This window comes from Aptenodytes patagonicus, chromosome 13 (assembly GCF_965638725.1).
Source record: "Aptenodytes patagonicus chromosome 13, bAptPat1.pri.cur, whole genome shotgun sequence".
Classification (NCBI taxonomy): domain Eukaryota; kingdom Metazoa; phylum Chordata; class Aves; order Sphenisciformes; family Spheniscidae; genus Aptenodytes; species Aptenodytes patagonicus.
In genome coordinates this window covers 8,802,245-8,823,856 of record NC_134961.1, presented here as the reverse complement: position 1 = coordinate 8,823,856, position 21,612 = coordinate 8,802,245, and the positions used below count along the sequence as shown (strand labels likewise).

At 37.2% G+C, this 21,612-nt stretch overlaps 1 protein-coding gene across 4 annotated transcripts in view; it reads left to right on the top strand.

Annotated features, from left to right (window-relative positions):
- Positions 1 to 21,612, top strand: part of SDK1 (sidekick cell adhesion molecule 1) — a 431,815-nt gene that overhangs the window by 208,324 nt on the left and 201,879 nt on the right. For all 4 annotated transcript variants that reach the window (XM_076350553.1, XM_076350555.1, XM_076350556.1 and 1 more), the window contains one exon: positions 930 to 1,063. In XM_076350553.1, coding sequence (XP_076206668.1) covers positions 930 to 1,063 — 134 coding nt within the window. The remainder of the gene's footprint in view (positions 1 to 929; positions 1,064 to 21,612) is intronic.

Below are 21,612 nucleotides of genomic sequence, written 5' to 3'. Positions count from 1 at the left end.
TTTGAGCTTCCTCTGTCCTATTCAGTTAAGCCCTTAAATTTTTACATGTTGTCTCTAGATTAAACCTTTATCTTGTATAGTCAAGAAAAGACCATCTAATACATGTAAAATGCAAAGTAACCAACCCTATTGGAGTGCAAATGGGTAATGCTGCCTACGAGGGAGTTTATAGAGACACTTGTTATGTAGCAGCCCTAAGCAAGGGTAGACTTGTGTTATACAATGACATTTATGGACTCCTTCAGGCCTACACCAGTGCTAACTACAGGGTTGTGCTTTCCTACTTGCTTTAGATTAGATGAAAACTCTTCCCTCCCTATCTACACACAGATCATCTGTGTATATCAACTAGGCTCTAACTTGCTGGTGTTCTTGTCTGTGATGTTGCGATAATTAGTGATGCCATAAATACAGAAAGCTTACCTTCTGAGGTTCTGCTGGCTTTGATTTTTACTTTTTTTTTTCACTAAACTAGGTGATTCCCTGAGTGTCAGTCTTTAATAGGCTAGCTTTCACTTGTTGAGAAGGCTTTCAGTAAAACTGACTTTGCAGCATACTGATGTTTGCCAGAATTGTCGTCAACCCATAACAATGCAGTTTGCAGGCTACTGGTCTCTGTTGTCATTTGCTGTTTCTTGTGTAACTTCTTATTGCCATTTAAACGGTTCTAGTTTCATATGTTGTAGCTTTCTGCGTGTCACCATAAACATCTTCTGCGATCTAAACAGAGAAAAGGCCTAGAGGCATCAAAGATCTTCAGTATTACTTGTGAATGTGTTTGAAATCAGACTGGCTTTGATTCCCCAACATCTTGATTTAGATGACCAATGAATACCGTATCAGTCTGTCAAGTCTGAAGTGTTGCGGAGTTTTTGCCTAGTGGATACCATTCCTCCGCTTTCAATGCGATCTTTCTCTTTCCTAAATAGAGCCATCACACTGGAGAATCAGCTGGTCATCCTTGCAACATCAGTGACCGATGCAGGAGGCTACTACGTCCAGGCGGTCAATGAAAAGAATGGGGAGAACAAGACAAGTCCGTTTATTCATCTCAGCATAGCAAGTGAGTATCCAAATTCTGGATAATATGCTGTCGTACTGAGGTTGCAGACAGTATTCACAAAAGTCTGCCTTAATCGAAAGAGCCTTGCTAACAAAGGATTGGATCTCTAAAGGAGGTCAACCTTTCCTGCTTGGTTTGGAGCACATTGAACTCCTTGTGCAATAACGGGGACCTAAGAGAGTATATGCCCTCGACAAATCACCCTCAAAGCCTTTTGTCTGATGGTTTATTTTGTGCAAGGCAGGTACATGATGATATCCCTCGCTGTTTGTTGTGATCATAATTTCTTTTTAATGCAGAGGTTTATAATGTATTGCTTTCCATTGTGCGTAAGTAAAGAAGTCACTCTTCTGTGTGCAATTTTATTAATGAGTCTATTCCCAGTCTATACCATTATTTTTACCTGGAGTTATCACGGAGTCCCAGGGAACATGCATTTCGTTGTTATTACTTATTATTTTACATTGCGCAAATTGTATTAACACCTACCATTACAGAGGCATTCCATGAGTAGATTTTATAGCAAAGGGGAGGGAAAAGCAGCAGAGCCACAGGGTCAGAAAGATGACCGCACACTAAATATACCAATGTGCATGTTGAGCAAGAACATGCACATGTAAACTCTTGTAAAACATCTAGTAAATGTGTTTGTATGAAAAATTAATATTCTAAACATGTAGAATGTTTTGACTCCTTTTCTGAGCGCATTTCGTAAGGGTATTTTTAATGTAGCAGCAAGATAGGGAGTATGTTAGTCTGAGTGAATGTGCAGGTTTCTATTTTTGATTGTAGAGACAAGGAAGAGATGACTGGGTAAATTGTTGATGACACTGGCAGCTTTACTGACAGGCTACTCTTATGGTTTGGGCTTCTAGAAGATGCAAGACTCTAAGCTCTAGATCAGTCGGCATGATGAGATGCCCAAGACCTCTTGATCTTGGATACCATTAGATTTGAGACCATCCCTATGGCTCGTTGCCTTACAATAGCAAAACTTGGGAGTCTCGGTTTCTGGGCAGGAAATCTGGCAAACTGCTTTTGGAAATATGCTTATATTTGTCAGAAGTTCATCAGAAAACATTATGTTCCTGTGAAACATTTAATTTTTTGGAAAATAGAATTTTTCTGCTAAAGTTCCTAATCAGATTTCAAGCAAAGCTGTTCTTACACAAACAATGGAAGCCCTGTTAGTGGGACCAGGGGTCACTGAGGGCAGAAGCTGTACGGTATAACAGCAGAAGAGAGAAACCTGTGTTTTCTCCCAGATATGTTTATAAACTAAATGAACTTCTCTGGGTTTTTATGTGTATCTTTCTGAAGTGGAAATAATATTCCAAATCCACTTGTGAATTCTGGCTGTACTGTGGCATGGAGACTGTAAACATTATTATTTCTGACAGTATGAAGAGGTTTGCTAACACTTTAGTAACTTCATTTTTAAAGCAAATTTGTATTGTTTGTCTTATGTGACCAATAATGTACTTCCCACTTTAATTTCATATCTTAATTAATGCTAGAAATAGTCTGTGATCATGCATGCATAACAAGTGCTATGCAAAGCAGAAGGTAATATGGGCATATGGAAAAGAAAACACTTCAAAATGCGTACAGACTTGATACCATGAATGCAAAGTCTATCTGGAATGTGAAAAATAGGAAGGATTAAACGGATAAAAGGAAATGAAGAATGAGGCAAGATGGAAAGCCAAAAATGGATTTGCTTGTTAAAATTAATATTAGCCAATGAGGTTTTTAAATTGTCATCTTGATATCCAGGATTATTAATGCTATGTGTGTGTTGAAGAAAGGCACTGGCCGTAAGGCATTACGGTGTCTGTAAAGAAAATAAGATTAACATGGTCATTCTGAACATTGATCTGAGGAAGAAACATATGTGATACAGTAGATAGCAGTGAATAAGCCTTTTTGGTCAAGTAACAAAATAATCGGGCAAAAATATCATCCTGAAGCAATATGCAGAGAAAGGTTGCAGAAAAAGGATGTATTTTGGAAGAGTAATAAAGAATTCCAGCAAGTGGTTGGAAACAGATTGTTAAAGGTACATACGGGTATGGAAGATACCACATTGAATTGTCACTGTCTGAATCTTATCAGATGTTAAGAGTGATGACGCTTGTCATTTTCCATTAGAAAATGTATAAAATTTTAAAAACAGTTTAATCAAAATCAAATAAACCAGAAGTAAAGTGGAATATCCAATCTCTGTGTGAGTAGATTGTGTATTAATTATTGAGTACAACCTTGCTACATGACTCAGCATGCATATTGCCACTTTTATTGAGGGGAAAAAGGAAAAAAAACCCTGTAGATAATTCCCAGGGCAGGCATCCACTGAGAACAGTGTTAGACATGCATAGCTTGTTATTCCTTGAAGGATATCGGTGTCAGACTTGCTCCAGCCTGTAGGAAAAGCACATTTGCAGAATCAGCCTAACAGCTGAGAAAGCTGTAAGCTGTCCTGTTCTGGTCCAAAATACAAGACTGACAGCAGGAGAAAGGTATAGCCCTGAGCTAAGCAGATGATGAGTTACAGGGCCTTATATTGGAGATTAAAGTCAATACCTTAAATTGTGGCTCAAAGTAAATGGAGTTTGAGCAACGTCTGGAAAATATACTAAACTGTCCTTCAATTAATAGTTAATTTGATACATGTTGAATGAGAAAATTTGAGGATGTTGAACACGTTTTTAAAAATACAGTCTAAAAGCCCCAGTCACGATGAATTCTCTAGTAGGGCTCTGAGTATTAAAGGTAAAGACACTTTGTTTCTTGTCAGTCTAACCTATAGCTCATTGAGTCCCAAGCAGCATGAAGTCTTACATCCACCCACCACCCCCTGATTACAAACATAATGCATAGAACTTGGAAAACAGCTTCAAAAGAAAGCCTTCTAGCTTGCCAGTGTTGCTTCTGCTGTGTTTGGGTTTGCTTTTCTCTTCATTCTGAGGCTGGTTAGACACTGAAAATGTAGGTATGAGAATGCCTGGGTTGAATGAAAATTAACAGATCTTTAGGACATCTTGGTGCTTTCAGACACGTACCCAGTACGCATTACTGTGACAGTTCATTCCTTAAATACGCTTTGCAGTAAAGATGTATTTGCCAAGAGATATGGTCACCCCATGAGAAGATCCAAATATCGAGCGGTATTTTTCCTTAACAGCTGAGCCCCTAGCTTGGTTAAACACTGGTGTTCCACATGCCTGCCCTCTAAAAACCATGTGTCTTAATTTGAAAGTCTAGGTCACCAAAATAGTTAAGTTCACAGCATAAGGTCCAGTTCAACTATGCTTGAAAACAATGGTCACTTCTTTCAAGTGGACATGCTTCCACTGATTTCAAGAGGATTAGATCATCCCTGAGGTGACAGGCTCCGGTGAAATAAAAATGATGTCCAACAGGCAGTATGTTGGGAATAATGTCACATCTGAAATCAGTATGAGATGTCATACATTAGTCCTGAACTTAAAATGTCTTAAAATCAGTTGAACTGTATACTAAGCTCATGAAAATCTTGCCTTTTTTTTAACCGTATGTCCTGGCTATCATGTCAATAACACAAAATTTTGGCTAGAAAAATAGGAAAGTCTGAAAGTCAAGAGTTTGGTAACAGAAATAGTAACAAAACTTAGTTTGCTTTTTGACTTAAATATGTCACTTAACTCCCTCTTGAAAATTCACTATTACTGTTTTGGAGGATTTTGGTATTAACTCCGTTGCTGGAACTTCCCAACTTGACCAGAGAGGTGTGAGAGTTAATCTATCACTGAGCTGTTGCAAGCTTCTTAGATGTAAATATTACTTTTCAAAAAAAGCAATTGGGAAATCCTTAATGTTCTTTCCTGTTTCCATCTATTTGACAATAGATTTGATGGTAATATCTTAAACCGATCTTTAATTCTTTAGACTTCTTGTTTCATGCCCGTTCTCCCGCAGGTAGACATACACTGCAGCACAGATGGTCAGATCTCTTCCTAAAGTCTCTGGCTTGTCAGAGGGAAAAAGTGACATGGTTTTGATCTTACCAGAGTTGGCAGGATGCTTAAAGATCAAAGTGTTCGTTAAAGTAAGGCCATCATTAGACTCCTATTTCCTTGAAGGCCATACTCTGTATATCGGCTAAATTTCTCTGAAACTCTGCACCAAACCTCTTATGGTTATAGTATGGAACTTTAAAAACAAAAAAACGCTGATACATGGTACTTTGCTGTAGGCTGTGCCACTCATATGCGTGAAGGTGTTTTTGGGGGGAAAGGGGGAGCAGGGGTGTTAAGGGCTTCTTAATGAAACTGTAAGGACTTCTAGTATATAAGTCAAGAGTTTAAGAAGTGGGGTTTTTTTTAGAGGCAGGGGGAAAAAAAAAGATTCATAGGGAGCTTTTTATTACTGTAAGGAGCTGGCTGAGCTATTCACCACAATGTACGCAATGCGTGTCCTTATTACTTTATTACATGATGACATGGCAAGACTCTGGTGCCACTTTAGAAGAAGTTTGAAAAGCCCTGCTGAGATTTTTCTATTATTAACTTCAATGCAACACTGTACATGTGAGGACCGTTGGCTCCATCTTAGAAACTTTTAACAATATGTACTGCTATTTCTGAGTTTAGTTTAAGTATTTTATGAAAAATTTGAGAAAGCGTCCCCCAGTAAACAATTTAAATGGCAAGTTTGCAAAAGGTGGGTATGTGTAAGCTGTTCTGACAGCTTAGATGCTCCTGCTTCAATTGGTTTTGCAGCGCTAATCATCTGGAACTGCAATTCAGGGTCTTGCTTCTGGACCTTCTTGTTAAGCTGTGAAATATTGAGATGCATGTCGCTTCAATAGATTTATTAGTAAATTAGATAGCCTCAAGACCTATTCATATGCTAGGAGATACAGAATGTTCTGCAGACTGACGTCTTTTTCTGATGCAGGCTTTGTGAAAACAGAAAACAAGATTGATGAAAACTTTAAAAACCTCGCCAGCCAGCATTTCTGAAGAGTCAAAGATAATAAAGCCAATTATCATTTAACGAAGATAAATTTTTCCCTCGAGCACTGGCAATGCTTAAAAAAAAATAGTGTAAAAAAAAAAAAAAAAAAAAAAGTTGGGGACTGAAAATTAAACTCCTGGCTTGGTTGCATGGCAATTAATTTAAAATAACAATGTCATGTTGTTCCTCCCAGCTTCTGCTTGCAACAAGAAGAATTTTATTCCGTTACGGCAGATATTGACGTGAGGCTAAATAGACCCTGTTTGTCTCTGGTTGACGCCTATTTTGTTCTTCAATTTAATGTATCAAAGCATAAATTTTCAGAAGGGAAGAGTCCTATTTCAGACTCACAGGGTACTGATTTTGCACTGAAAGTTTTTGTTTCTTTTCCTATTGTAAAGAAAGGTTCTCATGATAGTGCAAGATGTTTAGGTCACTTTCAGTGGCTGTAAAAGTGAAATATTCTTTATGTTGTTAGGAAAGAAAGTGCCACATTACCTGTCAGTGTATTTGATAGAATATTACTTTTGAAATCCTTCTGTCAGATTTGTTAAGATGATAAGTTTTCAGAAGATTCTGAGCAGATCTTTTCCTCTCTGGAAGAGAGCATTTCACTAACATAGTTTTTCATATTAACCATCAAGGTTTGTTCAAGTCAGCAGATGTTGAGGATCCTTCATGGATATGTTTGAAGCATACTGCTCCATGAATCTTTCATAGCTAGTTCCAGCTTTCAGGTGTAGGCAGGAAAAAAACAAAAAAAGGAATGGGTTGGCATCCCCAGGGAATAGATTTTTCTATTCTGAGGTGAAATTCATGCAAGGTCTATAAACTTGTCAAACTGTTTTTAGTTCATGCTCTCTGGATCAGTACTGTTGAGGTGAAATTAGTGCTTCAATGATGCTTTTTTTTTTCCTTTTTCATTTTTGGTGGGGGAAGGAGAAGGAATATGGGATGAAATGAAATTGGATTTCTGTGCTGTGATTGTACCGTACATGCCTGAGGTTATCATTAAATACTGAGGAAGCCCAAGGTAGCACAGCTCAACCCTCTGTGCACTGGTTTTAAGTCACTCTTTGAAAGAATGACATTTCTTTCCTTTCCCGTTTTCTACACGGGTTTTGCTTTCCCTTTGTCAAGCAGAATTTCTAGGAAGGATACCCTAGTGGTTATGTCATGTGTGGTTTCATGAGTAAATGTGTGCCTTTTGCTTTGATGGTCACTTAGCGTTCCTTTGTTATCCAAAATGTTAATTTGAAGGAGACTGTAGAAGTGTTTGGGATTTAAAGCCGAACATTAAGGATAAATTCTGTGTAAATGCCATCTTTAATACCCTGGCAAAATACTGTCTGTCCTAATGCTTTTTCCTCAGTTGTAGCTCACATCTGCTCTAATACTAAAGGGCATAAATTTTTAAATGGGGATCTTTGTTTCTTATTATTTTGAGAATACATTGAGTACAACTTAACCATGCTGTTGAGATAGATAGATATATGTATGTATATATTTAAGTCAAATGCATTTTAGTAACAATTATAGCTATAACAAAAAGGACTAAATTGAGTTAGCGTTAAAGATTTGGTTTGGATATATTGGAACAAATGTTAGTTCAAGCTTTATCAGAGCTAGGAATTTTGGTGGAGGCTGATATTCTCAATGGTTTACTCTATTATCTACTGCAAAAGGGATACTGTATTGCAGTGTAGAATCATTTTATATGCATTACAAAGAAAGAACAGGTGATGCTCAGGATTTATCAGCAGTCTTGGACTCCAAATTTCATTGTTTTTTAAAGCTTCAGCCAGACCTTTTCCATGATTCTGTGCCCTTCTTCTTAAAGGAAAACTTTCCTCATTTTTAACTGTAGTGATATAGAGGGAAACCTGTGGTTAAAATGATAGATTGCTAAACTGCGGGAATAATAAAGATGAGCCAAGAAACATCTGTGGCAGTGTGAGCTGTTCTTTGGCTTTATCCAAATATTCTATCGGTGCTCTTTCTGATAAATAGCAGAAATCTTGGTCTCCAACTTCTTCCTCTGGACTATTTTTGATAATAGTTATTGCCACACATGGTGCACTTTTGCATCTAATGCAGCTTCTGTCCCAGGCAACTAGTGTCTCCTCTGCTAGTAGAACTTGACTTCTAGCTGACTTTCCTTAGATTATTATAATAATCCTTATAATATTTAAAATATTAATCAACCCTAATAGAGGATGATGTCTTTTTGCAATGGAAAGATACTAAAATAAACTTCAAAATTTTTTTCAATCTTACTATTGAAAAGCACTTGAAACAATCAAAATCAGCATAAAACATATTAAATATCTGTCACTTAATTTTCATCATGTTGCATCAACAAATGTAATAAAGCTTTAAATGCATGGTTTATGGAAGGCATAGTTCCTTCCTTTTCTCCCAAATGCAACAATACAACCCTGTTGTTATGGGGACTCATCGCTAGCTGGTGAAGCTAGGAAAATGCACCCGAGTTGAGTGTATGTTCCATCGGCATATGTACATACATTATGCATACTGCTCTAAAAAAATGGCAAATGCTAAAGTTTCTATAACCTAACTTATTATTTTAACATAGCTTCTTGTTACGTTTGTCTGTTTATAAGGTTTGGGGGTTTGTGTCTGTAAGGGATCTTTTTGAGTTCTGGGTTGTCAGAATTCTGGGTTGTCTCCTAAGTCCTTTATTTATATCTGACACATGCAATTAATTTCTCCCTATCTCTAATCACTTTTGCTATTACATTCATCGGAGTGATTTGTAACCTATCTCTGTCACTGCTCTGTAATTGATACGTGGAGATAAGAGATTCTTAGAGGACAGAAACAAGGAAAAGAGAAAATTGAACTTACCTTGCGATCGTTTTATAAAATGTGACATACATCAATTATACATGCCATCCAGGAAAATGCCATCTTGAACAAACTGCGATGATTTGTTGGAAGACCAACATAAGAGAAATGCCAGAAAACTTTTCTGGACAGAAAAGTGTTCTTAGTTTAACAGACAGACTTTTCAATCTCACTGATTCACCTACAATTCTTTTAAATAATACTTCAGAATTTACAAAGAAAGTATCATTTTTGATCAGTGTTTTTCTTCAATCGGTCTTGTACTAATACTCTAGCGTGGAATAAGATGAAAGGAAGCTGCTGAAATAAACATTGTTTTGATCAGACATAAAAAGATTGTGTTGGTAACTCAAGATTGAATCATCTTTCATGGGCAAAAATTGTGAAATTGATAGTATAGTCCAATTCCAACTTAACCGCATTCTACCGTGAAAATACTTCTCTGTAGTTTCTCTTTTCTATTTTGTTGCAGTGAGAAGTGAACTAATTTTCTCACTCTTGTTTAAATACTTTGTGCTCATGATTAGTTCTAATTGTTGGCATGAATAGTAGTTCCTGTCCATACTTGTAAGTTTAAGTAGTACTTTGGAATCGTTGAAAAGCTTCTTAATATGTACTGATAGTATTACAAAAATTAAAATCTAGTAAATAGATATGATAAATACTATAACGGCAATAGAAATGATAAAACTCGGAAGATTTAAGTCAAGCAACATGCAACGTTGGCCACTTCCTGGGACTGTAGGACTGGCAAACAGTCTTTTCCCTAGAACTGTTTATTTCTTTATCATGTACGCACAAGATAAACTGTACTTTCTAAAAACTTCCAGAGGAGACAGAAGTATAGTGATTTGTGGGCATTTGTAAAGGGCTTTGCGTTTCAGTTTATGTAAGTATCATAATTCTGAAGCTTTAAAAGGAATAGCTACTGGAGACTCGCATATCAATTTACCCCTTTTGAACATTACCTTTTGATCTCTTATGAGTCTCATTCTGCTGTGCCATACTCCTGGAGTATTCTAAGTAGCTGACTTGAAACCTTTGGCTTTGTTTCCCATCTTTACAAAGTTGCATGAATTTAAAGTATAATTTTCATTTATTTCAAGTTGCTAAACCCTACTTGAGGGATGCTTTTTACCAAGAAAGTAAGAATCTGTAACTTACTGAAGGGAGCTTTAGCTTAAACATGCTATTTTAAGGAAAAATAAATCACATTTAGAGAAAAACATCCATGTAATATATGGCTGTGACAGCTTTGTACTGTTCTGTAATGAGACAGGTTGTCCTGGCTGGTCTGTGAACAAGAGGGTAAAAAGATACAAAGCTTTTGCTTAAGAAAATAGCGAGGAGCATCTTATTTCTTATGAATTGGATAAACTTGCAGCATGTAATTTGTTTTTATTCATAGGAGTAGGACTCGCTCTTCAATTTAGAAAATAAGTGATTTAGGAACTATTTGATGGTGTTCTTTAAACTGTCATTGTATTAGGCAAGCTTGAAATGTGTTATAAACAATATAGATAAGGAAAATAAATATGCTCAGAACAGATGTTTAATAGAATAACTTTTGCACTTACTTCGTTACTGCAAAAGCCTAAATAGATCCTAAAGGTTGTATTACACGTGCCAAAGGTCTGCATGGCAGAACCTCCCCCAGCATATTTACAAAAACTAATTTTCATCTCAAGCTTTCACAAACGTATGGTGGCTTGAGGGTTATCATTTTAAAAACTCTTCATATTAAAGATGTTTTTAATTTCTTCTCAATGTACATCACAGAACAGGAAAATTGAATAAGGATAGAAACCCCTCACATGTCTGTGTCATCGTTCTGCCAGATAGACGTGATTTGTCTAAGTAGTTCCGAAAGTGCATGCAATAGCCTGCGTATGAACAAAAATGAAAAACCAGTGATTACACCTGTAACGTAAGCACTGGAGAGTCCGGACATGCAAGATTCAGTCATCTGTAAAACTTTAAATATTCTTCTTTGTATAGACACGTTATGATAAGGCGTTTAATTTGATTGTTACTGTAGTTTTCAGTAGACAAGATGAAAGTTATTTATATGCTGTCCAACTAGGTTTGGGGTTTTTTAAATCAGCTAACAAATTTTTGCTCCAGATTACAAAAAAAGTTTAGTATTGGAAACCTTTTTAAATTTTAGTAGGGACTTGCTATGAATTTTAAAGTAACATAGAATAATTGGACCTTCCTACCCCATTTGTAATAGGAGGAGAAACTCAGACTTGATTGTAACCTGGGTTGCTTCACCTGATGTACGTAAAAGCTGCATTCTTGTCTGCTTGGTTGTACCGTGGGAGCTGTAAATTGCCAATCCAGGATGTTCGTTATCCTTTGGTTTTGTACTACGCAGTTTTACATATCGTCATTTGCATCTGGGATGTGGTTAGACATCGGAGTAATCCAAGTTCTGAATTATTTTTCCCGACGGACTGTGCTGTAAGGTGGTAGAAAAACTGATTTCTTTTCACGTGCAGACTATTGTCTATGCTTTTAGGCCCCTTAAAAATAATCCATAATCCAAAACTCTGCCTTTTTATGGTAGATGAATCACTTTAGCTGTGGAATGTGGGAACAAAGTTACAGCTCCTATAACCTGGGAGAACATCATTGTTAAATAGTGTATCTTTAAAGGACTGTAACTTTTCTGTGATAAAAATGAAGGAATACAGCAGCCGGGAAGGTGGACACAATGTCCTAGTCTCTAAAGCCCTGTTTGTGCAAAATGTTATTAAATTTTGTCCGGCTATATTTGCTGTTAAATATGTTTACAAGCGGAGAACAAGTAGCTTACCGCTCTTGTGCGTAGGGAAAATACTGCAGCAGACAGTCTATTGCATGAAGAAGGAAAGACAAGAGAAGCTGTGCATGGAGGGTTTTCTATTCCCCACTTGTTCCTTATGCACTAAGGAGGGATGAAAAGGAAAGCTTGCTTATTTACTCCGTGTTGGCTATATTTCGATCCGCTCTGCAAAGCTATGTGCTCATAAACCTGACTTAGTAAAGACAGTGAAGGCTTAAAAAGCCAGCAATGTTGTATCTTCTGCAAATGCTGGGAAAGAAACTGCACGCCCAGTGCTGCCTTCGCCTATCCTTGTGGATTTATCAGATCACTGTGAGTGATACTGTCATAGTTATTAAAGAAAGTAATTGGTAGTGAGTGATTAAAATTGCAGATGGCCTTTTCAAGGTGATTATGAATATTAAATCAAGTCTGTAAAAGCTAGCTGAAAAGGCCCGTGAAACTGAAAAGTGAATATGCTGAGGATAATTGCATAAGAGGAGGATCTCGCAGGCATGCTATGCTCATCCAACCCCCCCCAACCAATCAATCAATCAACCGACCAAAAAACCCCCAAAAGCAAAATAATTCAAGTGGACCTGTTGTATCAAAGGGGGTGGAACTAAATATCTGCCTTTTTAGGCTGTAAATCCCTCTGTACAGAGAACTTACATTGCTGTCATCGTTGAGCAGTGATAGGTCTGCAAAGTCCCCTATGCCATGCGATGCTGTCATTAACAGTGATCTTTTCCTCTTCTTTTCCAATTGTAAGTGGTTATGACAAATGTTTCTTTCCATATAACCCTGGAACAGGGCCAAGAAATACCATGGAGTGACTTCATTTCGTGATCTTTATCTCACAAAGCAAAGGTTATGAGGGTATCTTTTTTTTTAGCTGAAAAATCTAAGGTTGATTTTGTTCCATAATTTAAAATGGAAACTTCAGATGCAAGCAAATATAAAGGTAGAGAAAACTGAACAAAAAAGTCTTCATTTTGAGCCCTGCTTACCTACAAGTGTATTTTAATACAAGTACAGAGAGTGTTCACATATGTCTAAATAGCTTGTGAGCTTAGAGCCTGAGGGTTTGTTTTCTTGTGCATATTGTGATTATAGACCCATCACTTTCAGACCAATTTCATGGTTTCAAATAGAAGAATTTTCTATGGCTGCTTATACTTCAACGTATTATCATTGTATTGATCTCAAATTTCATGCTGACCTATCTAATCTGCTCTTAAACTGTAAAACACTGTGGGATTTATTGTGAAGATTAATACAAATGTGTTTTGCAATTATTATTTATTTCCTTTGGTGTGACAGGAATCATTTGTTAAATCATTTGAGGAGCACTTTCCCCTTCAGACAATATCTGTGCTTACCTGAACTTTGTGGTCATTGTAATGTTAGCGGTTGTGTTGCATATCGATTCTTCATCTAAATTAATATTGCTTCACTTATGGATATTCCCTTGGTGAATTTGATAGCGAATTCTGCTTATTCCACTACAATAACACTTATTTCTAACCATATTGGCTTAGGAACTGGTCTATGGCCTTCTTAACAAAAACGTTTGTACCATGCAAGTGCGTTAAACTATTCTAAAAAAAATACTCAAACATTTATTATTGGTCCATTGCTAGTCAATGCAGCAGGCATGTTTTTTAAGGGAAAAGTGGTCTAAACAGATTCTCAGCACTTCCCTTTAACTGTGGAAAGACAAGTTCCACCTTGTAATGCAAATAGATAGTACCCAAGAAGTTATGAGGAATAAAAAAAGAAAAGAGAAGGATTTTTTCCTATTGAAAGAAGTGATGAATTAGAATATGACAATATTATGTTTTTCCACCCTCAAGGCATGTAAATTTTAACTCTTCAAGTGTCTTGTACGAAATATAAGCACAGTAAATGTGGCAGGCTGTTTAAAATTGCAAGCTTCTTGATAGAATTTGGATTATCAGTTGCCACTTTGCTTTTTGGAAAGCATATCGATTACTTTTTTTTTTTTATATGATTGATATGGCGTATTGCAACTTTGAGGGCCTGGGATCCTTTGAAAACTAGTGCTGTTGGCCATGTTGTCAGCAAACACAAAGACTTGCATTAGATGTGGTGAGGAGGGGAAGACTGCCTTTGATTAAATTGTGGCTGACAGATCTGGTACGCTCGTTGATGAAGAGGGCAATTTGCACTTCACAGGCTAATGAGGAGAAATATTATGGTATCTGGCAGACCTTTTTGGGCTTGATAGTGATTGCTGAATTCTGATCTTAAGTATAATGCAGAATTTTGAAAAAACAAGTCTGGGATGGTTACACATTTTTGTTGTAGCTTGTAATGGCGCTGATACCTTGCCATTACCAGAGCTGTGGAAATAGTCAGCTGGGCTAATTGCTGAGGCGCTTTTTTTCATGGTTTAAAGATGGAAAAAGCAGTGTGACTTTAAAAATTCACAGATAAATCTTTTTTTACAAGACTGTTACAAATGCTTTCAAAGAGTGTTTGTAATGGAAGAAGTGACAGACCTCTAATTAGTGTGGCAGTATGAGACGCTATAGCATATGTGCTCACAAAGGAGAGGGATGAAATAACACTGTTTATCTGGAGTTTATGGCTAGCAGGTGCAGGTAGATAGTGTTTTTCTTGGTTCATTCTTTCACTGCACATACCAGCAGAGGTGTTTTTAATTTTGTCAAAATATTTCCAAGTTGTGAAACTTAAAGCATACAAGTTATGAATTTACTGTGAGTAATGACCAAGCTGTTTTCCCGCAAGCCTTTGCAACCACTGTTTCTTTAAGGCAACTTCTTTTCAGAACTGTATTTCGCTACTTTTAAAGCAGTGAAGCTATTTTCTGGAAAAGGATACTGTGTGTTTAAAGTAGAGGTTTATGAAGTCAGCTGACAGGAGTTTATTGCAATCTTTAAAAGACTGGATTTTAACAAGTCAATTATCCTGTTTTAGTTTTGTGTGGATCTGGTACATCATTTCAGTTTCACTTCATAATGTCACAAGCAACCTTGATGACTTCTTAGTATCTTAATACAATATTTAGACATTCTTCGTGACACAGTATACAGTGGAATGGGAAGTACAAAGCTCATCTGTGTATTGATGCTGAAGATATCACACTTGTTATAAATGATTACCCTTAACTGGGTAGTATTTTTTAAATATTCATCAAAAATGAATATGATTTACCTAAGTAATATTTGTGATGTAAAAATTTGTCAGTCATATCTTTTTAATAAGAATTTTCAAAAGATAATTTAACCATCATGGTGCAGCATAAGCTATGTGACTTCTAGAAAGTTTTCTGAATGAGTGCAAACAGCAAACCTGTCTGTGCTGATGACCCTTCTGACTCCAAAAGAAATGGTCTCTGCAAAAACACTGGCCTATAATCAAATGGCTCTGCAATTTAGCTCGTTTTACCATCCTATTATGTTTTTCAGACATACTTATTAACAACTGTATTCCCCCCCTTTTTTTTTTAATAGACAGTGTGTGTGTTGTGGACATTTTGTGAAATCTGGCAGCTTTTGAAATAGATGAGAGAAGCCCCCCTTTTTCTTTTTTAAGGCTACAGGGTGTGTTTTAAGTGGTCTCCACATCCTTAACTGTAGTGGGCTTGTGGTTAGAATGAGGTCAAGGTGAGCTGAATTGAACAATCAATTCAAAAGGAAGAGAGGCTTGCATCAAAGTTGTCTTATACTTACTCTGTCTTCTGCAAATTCAGCAATGTGAAAGGAGGGGGCTTACCTTTAGAGCCGGAGTTGTTCCTTTTGATGAGCCCTTAAGAACAATGTAAGATATCTCTCCTTTTCATGCTTGATCACCACGGGGACTTTAAAATCCATGTTTCAGAAAGGAATCCTGGGTAGCAGTCTCTGGAAACATGCAGAGCTCACCAAAAACTATGTGATAGGTAATATAAAAGTGCAGATCCTGATTGAGGGAAGGAGTGCACTGAATCACAGAAACACGTATGGCTTTGAATGCATTGCTTTCATCAGGTTGTAGATCGCAGTCTTATGAGCTTTGCAGAAGATGGGGACAGTTTTTTATATATATATATATCTTTTTTTCCCAACAATGTATTGCATGCAATCCATTCAGAAGTTACAAAGTAACCTTAGGAAAGGATAAGAATCCTCTGTAAGTCACAGCAGGTTGCTATTGTAAGTAGTTCTCATTTTGCCATTTTGCTCTGGTTTTACCAAACAGTGAATTTTGACAACGACATAACCAAGTTGTTTATGCAGTTAAGGATTTATGGGAATGTGATTCTCATTCACAAGGGGAGTGTGTGTGTGTGAATTCTTTTTTACAATATGCCATCATGATCCTGAAGTAATTCAGAGATTGATTTGTAAAACATTCTGAATCAATTAAGGCTTTAATCAGCAAGCGGCAAACTTCAGATGGCTTGTGGACTAATTTTACCATCTCCCATCAACATGAACTTAAGCTGGAAAAAGAAAACAATTAAGGGGATGTAATTATCTGTCCTGATTACTGAATTAGAAGAGTTTGTGTTTATCCCATTGCTATGTAAAAGGAGAAAACTGCTTTGAAAAACAATTTGAGGCAGCTACTAAATTGCCAAGGGTTTGCGGGGTGCGATGTAGATGTTTGCTGGGACGGTTTTGGAAGAGGTTTGTCATCGACAACTGTCACACAAGTACTGTATGTTGAGCTTTGGAGGCTGTTGCCTGACAGCTCTGTAGTGTGCTACGCAAGATCTAGTACTGAGACTATTTTTCCTCCTTGTGCTTAAAACAAATTTGGATTTTCAAGGCTGAATCTCATCTACAGTTACTCGTCCAAGCATATATCTGGTGCTTATATCTAGTCATCACAAAAAATCTTGCAATTTCTAGAAGCCAGGAATCGATGTTTAAGTTCCCATACAATGACAACCTTTCTAGAAAGCAGGGAGGGAAAAGTGTCTCTGCGTGATCAAACTAACACTCTAATCATCCTGTGGTGGTGTCTTCCTGTTACCAAGTGGAGTTACCTTAAGTTATTAGTATTTTGCTTGACTTAAAATGAGAAGAGCTTACAGAAATATACTGAACTCATTACATAATTCTTTCTCAAACCAGACTTCTAGGTTTGGTAAGATTTTTATTTTCAGCTTAGCAGGGAGATAAATACAGATTTGTGACAGACTTTTACTTACCCTTTATATCGCCCCAGATCTGACCAGAATCCACAAATTGCATAAAACCTCTCATAAACCCCCAGCTAACAACGCTAGTGTAATTTCTGTTTGAATATTTAGCAGAATGTTAACCCTGACATGCTTAGCTGCCACGCTGAAGGATTGTTGCTGCATTATGTGCAATGTTCAGAATAAATGCCCAGAACTCCGGTGAGTTATAGGTCAATTACAGTAATTGGAAGGAAAAGTAAACAAGAAACCTTGGTAGTATCCAGCAGGAGTGATACCTCTATTTTATTAATGAGCAGTAAACAAGCCTGTCACCAATCACTGATTTTGCAAAATGTGCCATGTAGCTTACTTCTATAAATGGTATCCTTTCTACATAGTGTATGTGTCTCTTGGTCGTAGTGGGTTTATTAAATACTGTTCAAGAAAGTTTTCAGTCGAATGAGACTAAAACTGTCTCCTTAAGAAAACTGAACTTTATTTAAGCAGCAAGAGATAAGGCTGCCTCATCCACATTTACTTTACAAAAGGCTGATTTTATAGTGTTGGTGATACTCAATTAATGGCTTAGTATATTTTGAAACTTAAGTTATGTTATTATGAAATAACCTAAAATACAGTCACTGTACGAATATAAACTGCATCCTATCTGCTAGAACACACTAGTATAAAGGCCCAACCAGTCTCTCGTTTACACAGTATCACATAAATTAGAATTTAATAGTATTGTAACTTATGCAGATTTAATAAATATATTTGACTTTCAGAGCAATAAAATGGGCTATGGTGCTATCATAAGGGTAATTATTACTGGTGTTGTCTGCTGTGTTTAATTTTTAAATTAAGAAAATCCATAATGATAGGTATGTTTCAGAGAAATATATGATGTTCCCTAAGGACCCTTAGTGTTAATACTCTCTTAATTCAATACTGTATGCTATCTAGAGTTGCTTGGATATGTTGCTTCTGGCAGAACCCTCCATGAACACCACCTTCCTCTTCAGAGACAAGAAATAACTGTACTTACATTATTTGCCTTTGTTACCTAGTCTGGCCAGATGAATAAGTAAATTTTTGCAAGGAAAAGTCTTTGGAGACATTCAGGTTGCCAAAGCCAGCCCAGTGCAGGGCAGGAAGGGGGAAAATTACTTCATTCTTCTGAAGAGTGTGATATTCTGAAGAGTCAGATATTTCTGCAGGTAGAAGAAATGACAACTTGCTTTACTCTAGCTATATAGGCTTAGAAAGTGCAGCAGGACAGATAGTCATCAGTCTAACAGAGCACTTGTTTAAAACTGGGAATTTGTTGCATTTGTGGAATGCTGTGTAGAGTACTGAAAAAGCGAAGATTAGGCCATGGACATATCTCTAGGCTTACATAAACACATCCCACAAAGAAGACTTTTGTGGTTAGGAGACCGGAGAGAAGAAACCGCAGAGTAAAATAGGAGTTCCAAAGCAAAGGTATGCTCTTATCTGCATGAATGTACAAGATAGTTTAAATTATTTTAAACTCATCTGAGGCTTTAAGTGCTATTGACAAGTTGTATGTCCATGTACTATGTACCCTGAGGTCTAACTGGACAGATTTCTTGATGTATTTGAAGGACTGAGCAAGTTTCAGACTGTAACCCAATTTGGCATCTACAATACAGATGTGCTTTGTTCTCAGACCACTTGAGCAGCATGGGTATCGCCATGAGTTTGTCAACAGTATCGTGAACAATTACGAAGGTATCATGGACTTACATGAAGAGAGTCAGTGGTTCTGTGGCTGTAGTAACATTCTTATTTTAGTGTCATTCAAAGTCCCTGTTAGATGTTGCACCATTCGGATAAATATGTTGCAGTGGAATTGTCCTGTGAAGCAGGTAGTTCATGTTTTTCTAGCAGTCTTCCACGCAGGTTCTTAATATGGGAAATACAGTGGCTGAGGAATCTTATTTTTTAAAAACAATCAGTTTCTTTAGGGATGTATCCATTGTCTGTTTCTTTGGGTTGTTGACTTGGAATTCTTACTGATCACGACTACCTTTGCAACATTCCAAAAATTCCTCTTTCTTCTCATAGCTATCGCTTCTCACAGGATTCTGAAATTATTCATGGAAAGGATCTATTTGAGCAGATTGGTCATGGTAGTGTTTCACACAGACTGAAGTGTGGAGGGACAAGACATTTGCATGAGATCAGGAAATGTCTAAGCACATATATTTTGAGGAAGAGAGTAAATTGCAATAGGCAACGAACTGGTGGGAGGTAGGGGTCCTCTCTTCTGCCAGAGCTAGCTTCGTCTCCTGTATTGGTGGACAGTCAGCATTTTCATATCAAGAGATGAAAGAGCAAGTTTCTTAGAGAAACAAGCTTAGGCTGCTTTTTTAATGACTTGGGGAAAAGGACAGTCTGCAGTCAGTCTGCTCCTCTAGTAACCAGAAGGCAAATAAATGTTAAATCTGATTTCCCCTGGAGACAATGAGCAGATTATTGAGAATGGGGAGTATAGGTAGAGTTACTACCTCACCTGTGAGGTGAAATAGTATTAGCCGTACAGGTTTTTGCCTACCATGACTATCACAAGGTTTCTTTTATTTACTAGCTGGGTCTTGATGTATGTTAACAGACATCTTGCCTATCGACCATCTAGATTTCCTCCCTTCTCTTTCTTCTCTTCTCCTACTAGATGCAAAAGGTCAGAAGAAAAGCAGCAATGGGAATTCTTGCTGCCAGCACAAGATGCTCTTGACTCTGCATCAGTACTGCAGACTTTAATTTCCTTTACACTGAGCTAAGGTTAGGCTCACTTAAAGGTCATTCTCTGTGCAGTAGGGTTTGTTTTGTTTTGCCATTTGTTTTATTTATTGAAAACAGCATCTTTCCTGAGAAGCAAAGTTGTTTTCCCTGCTATTACTTCCCCTCTTCTTAAGTTGCTTTTGAAAGGTGTTTCATTACTTGCTAAGCTCTAAAGTGATTTTCTGATAGTGATAATATCAACTTGCAAAATCTTTGAGCCGGGAGCGTTTTTATCTTAGAACTGCAATAGTGCTTGTTGCGTAAAGAGATGGTGACATTTGGAATTGACCCTGCCCTTATTAACTTCAGTTTTGACTGAACTCTGAAATTATCCTGTTATCTTTCTGTCAGCTCCCTCAGATTCTGGAGGTAAACTCCACCATACGTTGGACATGACCAACGCTCTCATCATACAGTTTTCTTTGGCAAGTCAAATGTTTTGTTTTGTCAACTAATGTCAGAAAAATAATTTTGAAATCTTTCACTTCCAGTCAGTTGAGGCTTTTGGTTTCAGAAATACACAGGTGAAGAAATCTATTCAAAAACTGACCAGAACTTCCTGCCTCATAACTGTGACAACTTCTTCTGTAGAAAAATAGGTGCTGCTAAAAGGCTATCTACTCCCCTTGGCATCCATTTTCAGTAAGACAGTGAGAAGACATGGTTTGTCTTATGCCACCTTTGGTACCTGGATGCTCGGTAACTGTTAAAAAAACCTCACTCTCCACCTGTGCACAGGAAGATGTGGTTCCAAAGAGACCATTTCCAGAGCTAGGTATTTCTATGAACATTTGAGGTCAGAGATCTGGAACTGTCTTTAGAAATGGGCATAAGAAAACTTCTCTGGTGTGCCTCCTTTTTCCTTCGTGTTTCCTGACCCCAAAACATGTGAATTGTGTTTGGTGGGGGGTTTTTTTGTTTATTTGGATCATACCAGGTATTTTTCAAGGTAAAATGTATAGGTCCTTGATTATGAAGAAAAAGCAGAAATAAAAGGAATTCAAATGTGGGCTTTTTCATGCAGCCAAATCACCTGGGAAAAAGCTGGGACCAACAGAATATGACAGCCTTAGGATTAAGGATGAGTTGGTTTATTGGATGATGGAGTTCTCCTCTGGGCAGGCGTGGGAGGATTTTGTTAGATATTGGTCTTATTATGTAATTTGCTAAATGTGTTCGTACCTCCAGATGGCTGGATTTAAAAATAAAATTAATAAATTATCTTTACACTCTTTTAAAGTCCCCTGTTAATAGCCAGGTATATCCAAAGCATTATATAGAGAAGAACTGATGGGCTGCAATGAAGTAAAGGGAAATCAATTAATATTAAGGGTTCTCCGTGCTCGATAAAACACTGCAGAAGCTTTTAGTCCACAAGAATTGTCAAGTATTTTGGATGTCTTCGTAAAAAGGAGCTTATTTGGGGTCAAATGATATTCTTGGTGTTCTGCTTTCTGATATAAAAGTAAAGTACTCTGAAAACTATATGTGGCAGGCAAAATGTGGCCTTGTATTAAAATGCTGTCTGGTGATATGGAAGAGCCTTGTAATCAGGATAAGTTTGGCTTAGAGATCATATTGTTAAAAGTTAGAACCTATCCATGTTTGACTTTTTTTTTAATGATGTAATAAATATTGGCTGCTGGTGAGAAGCCTGAATGCTCTCCTCATGCCACCCATTGTGCAAACATTTAAATAAATATAACAATGTCTCTGTATGCTCTGAAGGGAACAAAGGCAGACTTCTCTCTCCCACTTCATTCCAAGGATGGCACTTCCTCCCTTCGTCCTGAGGGCCAATATTCCTTAATTAAAAAAAATGAAGCCCTATTCAACTCTTTCTTCTCAAACCGAATGCCCATAAATAAGAGATTTGTCTGCGTAAGGTGTAAGCATGAAACACTGAATAGAGCT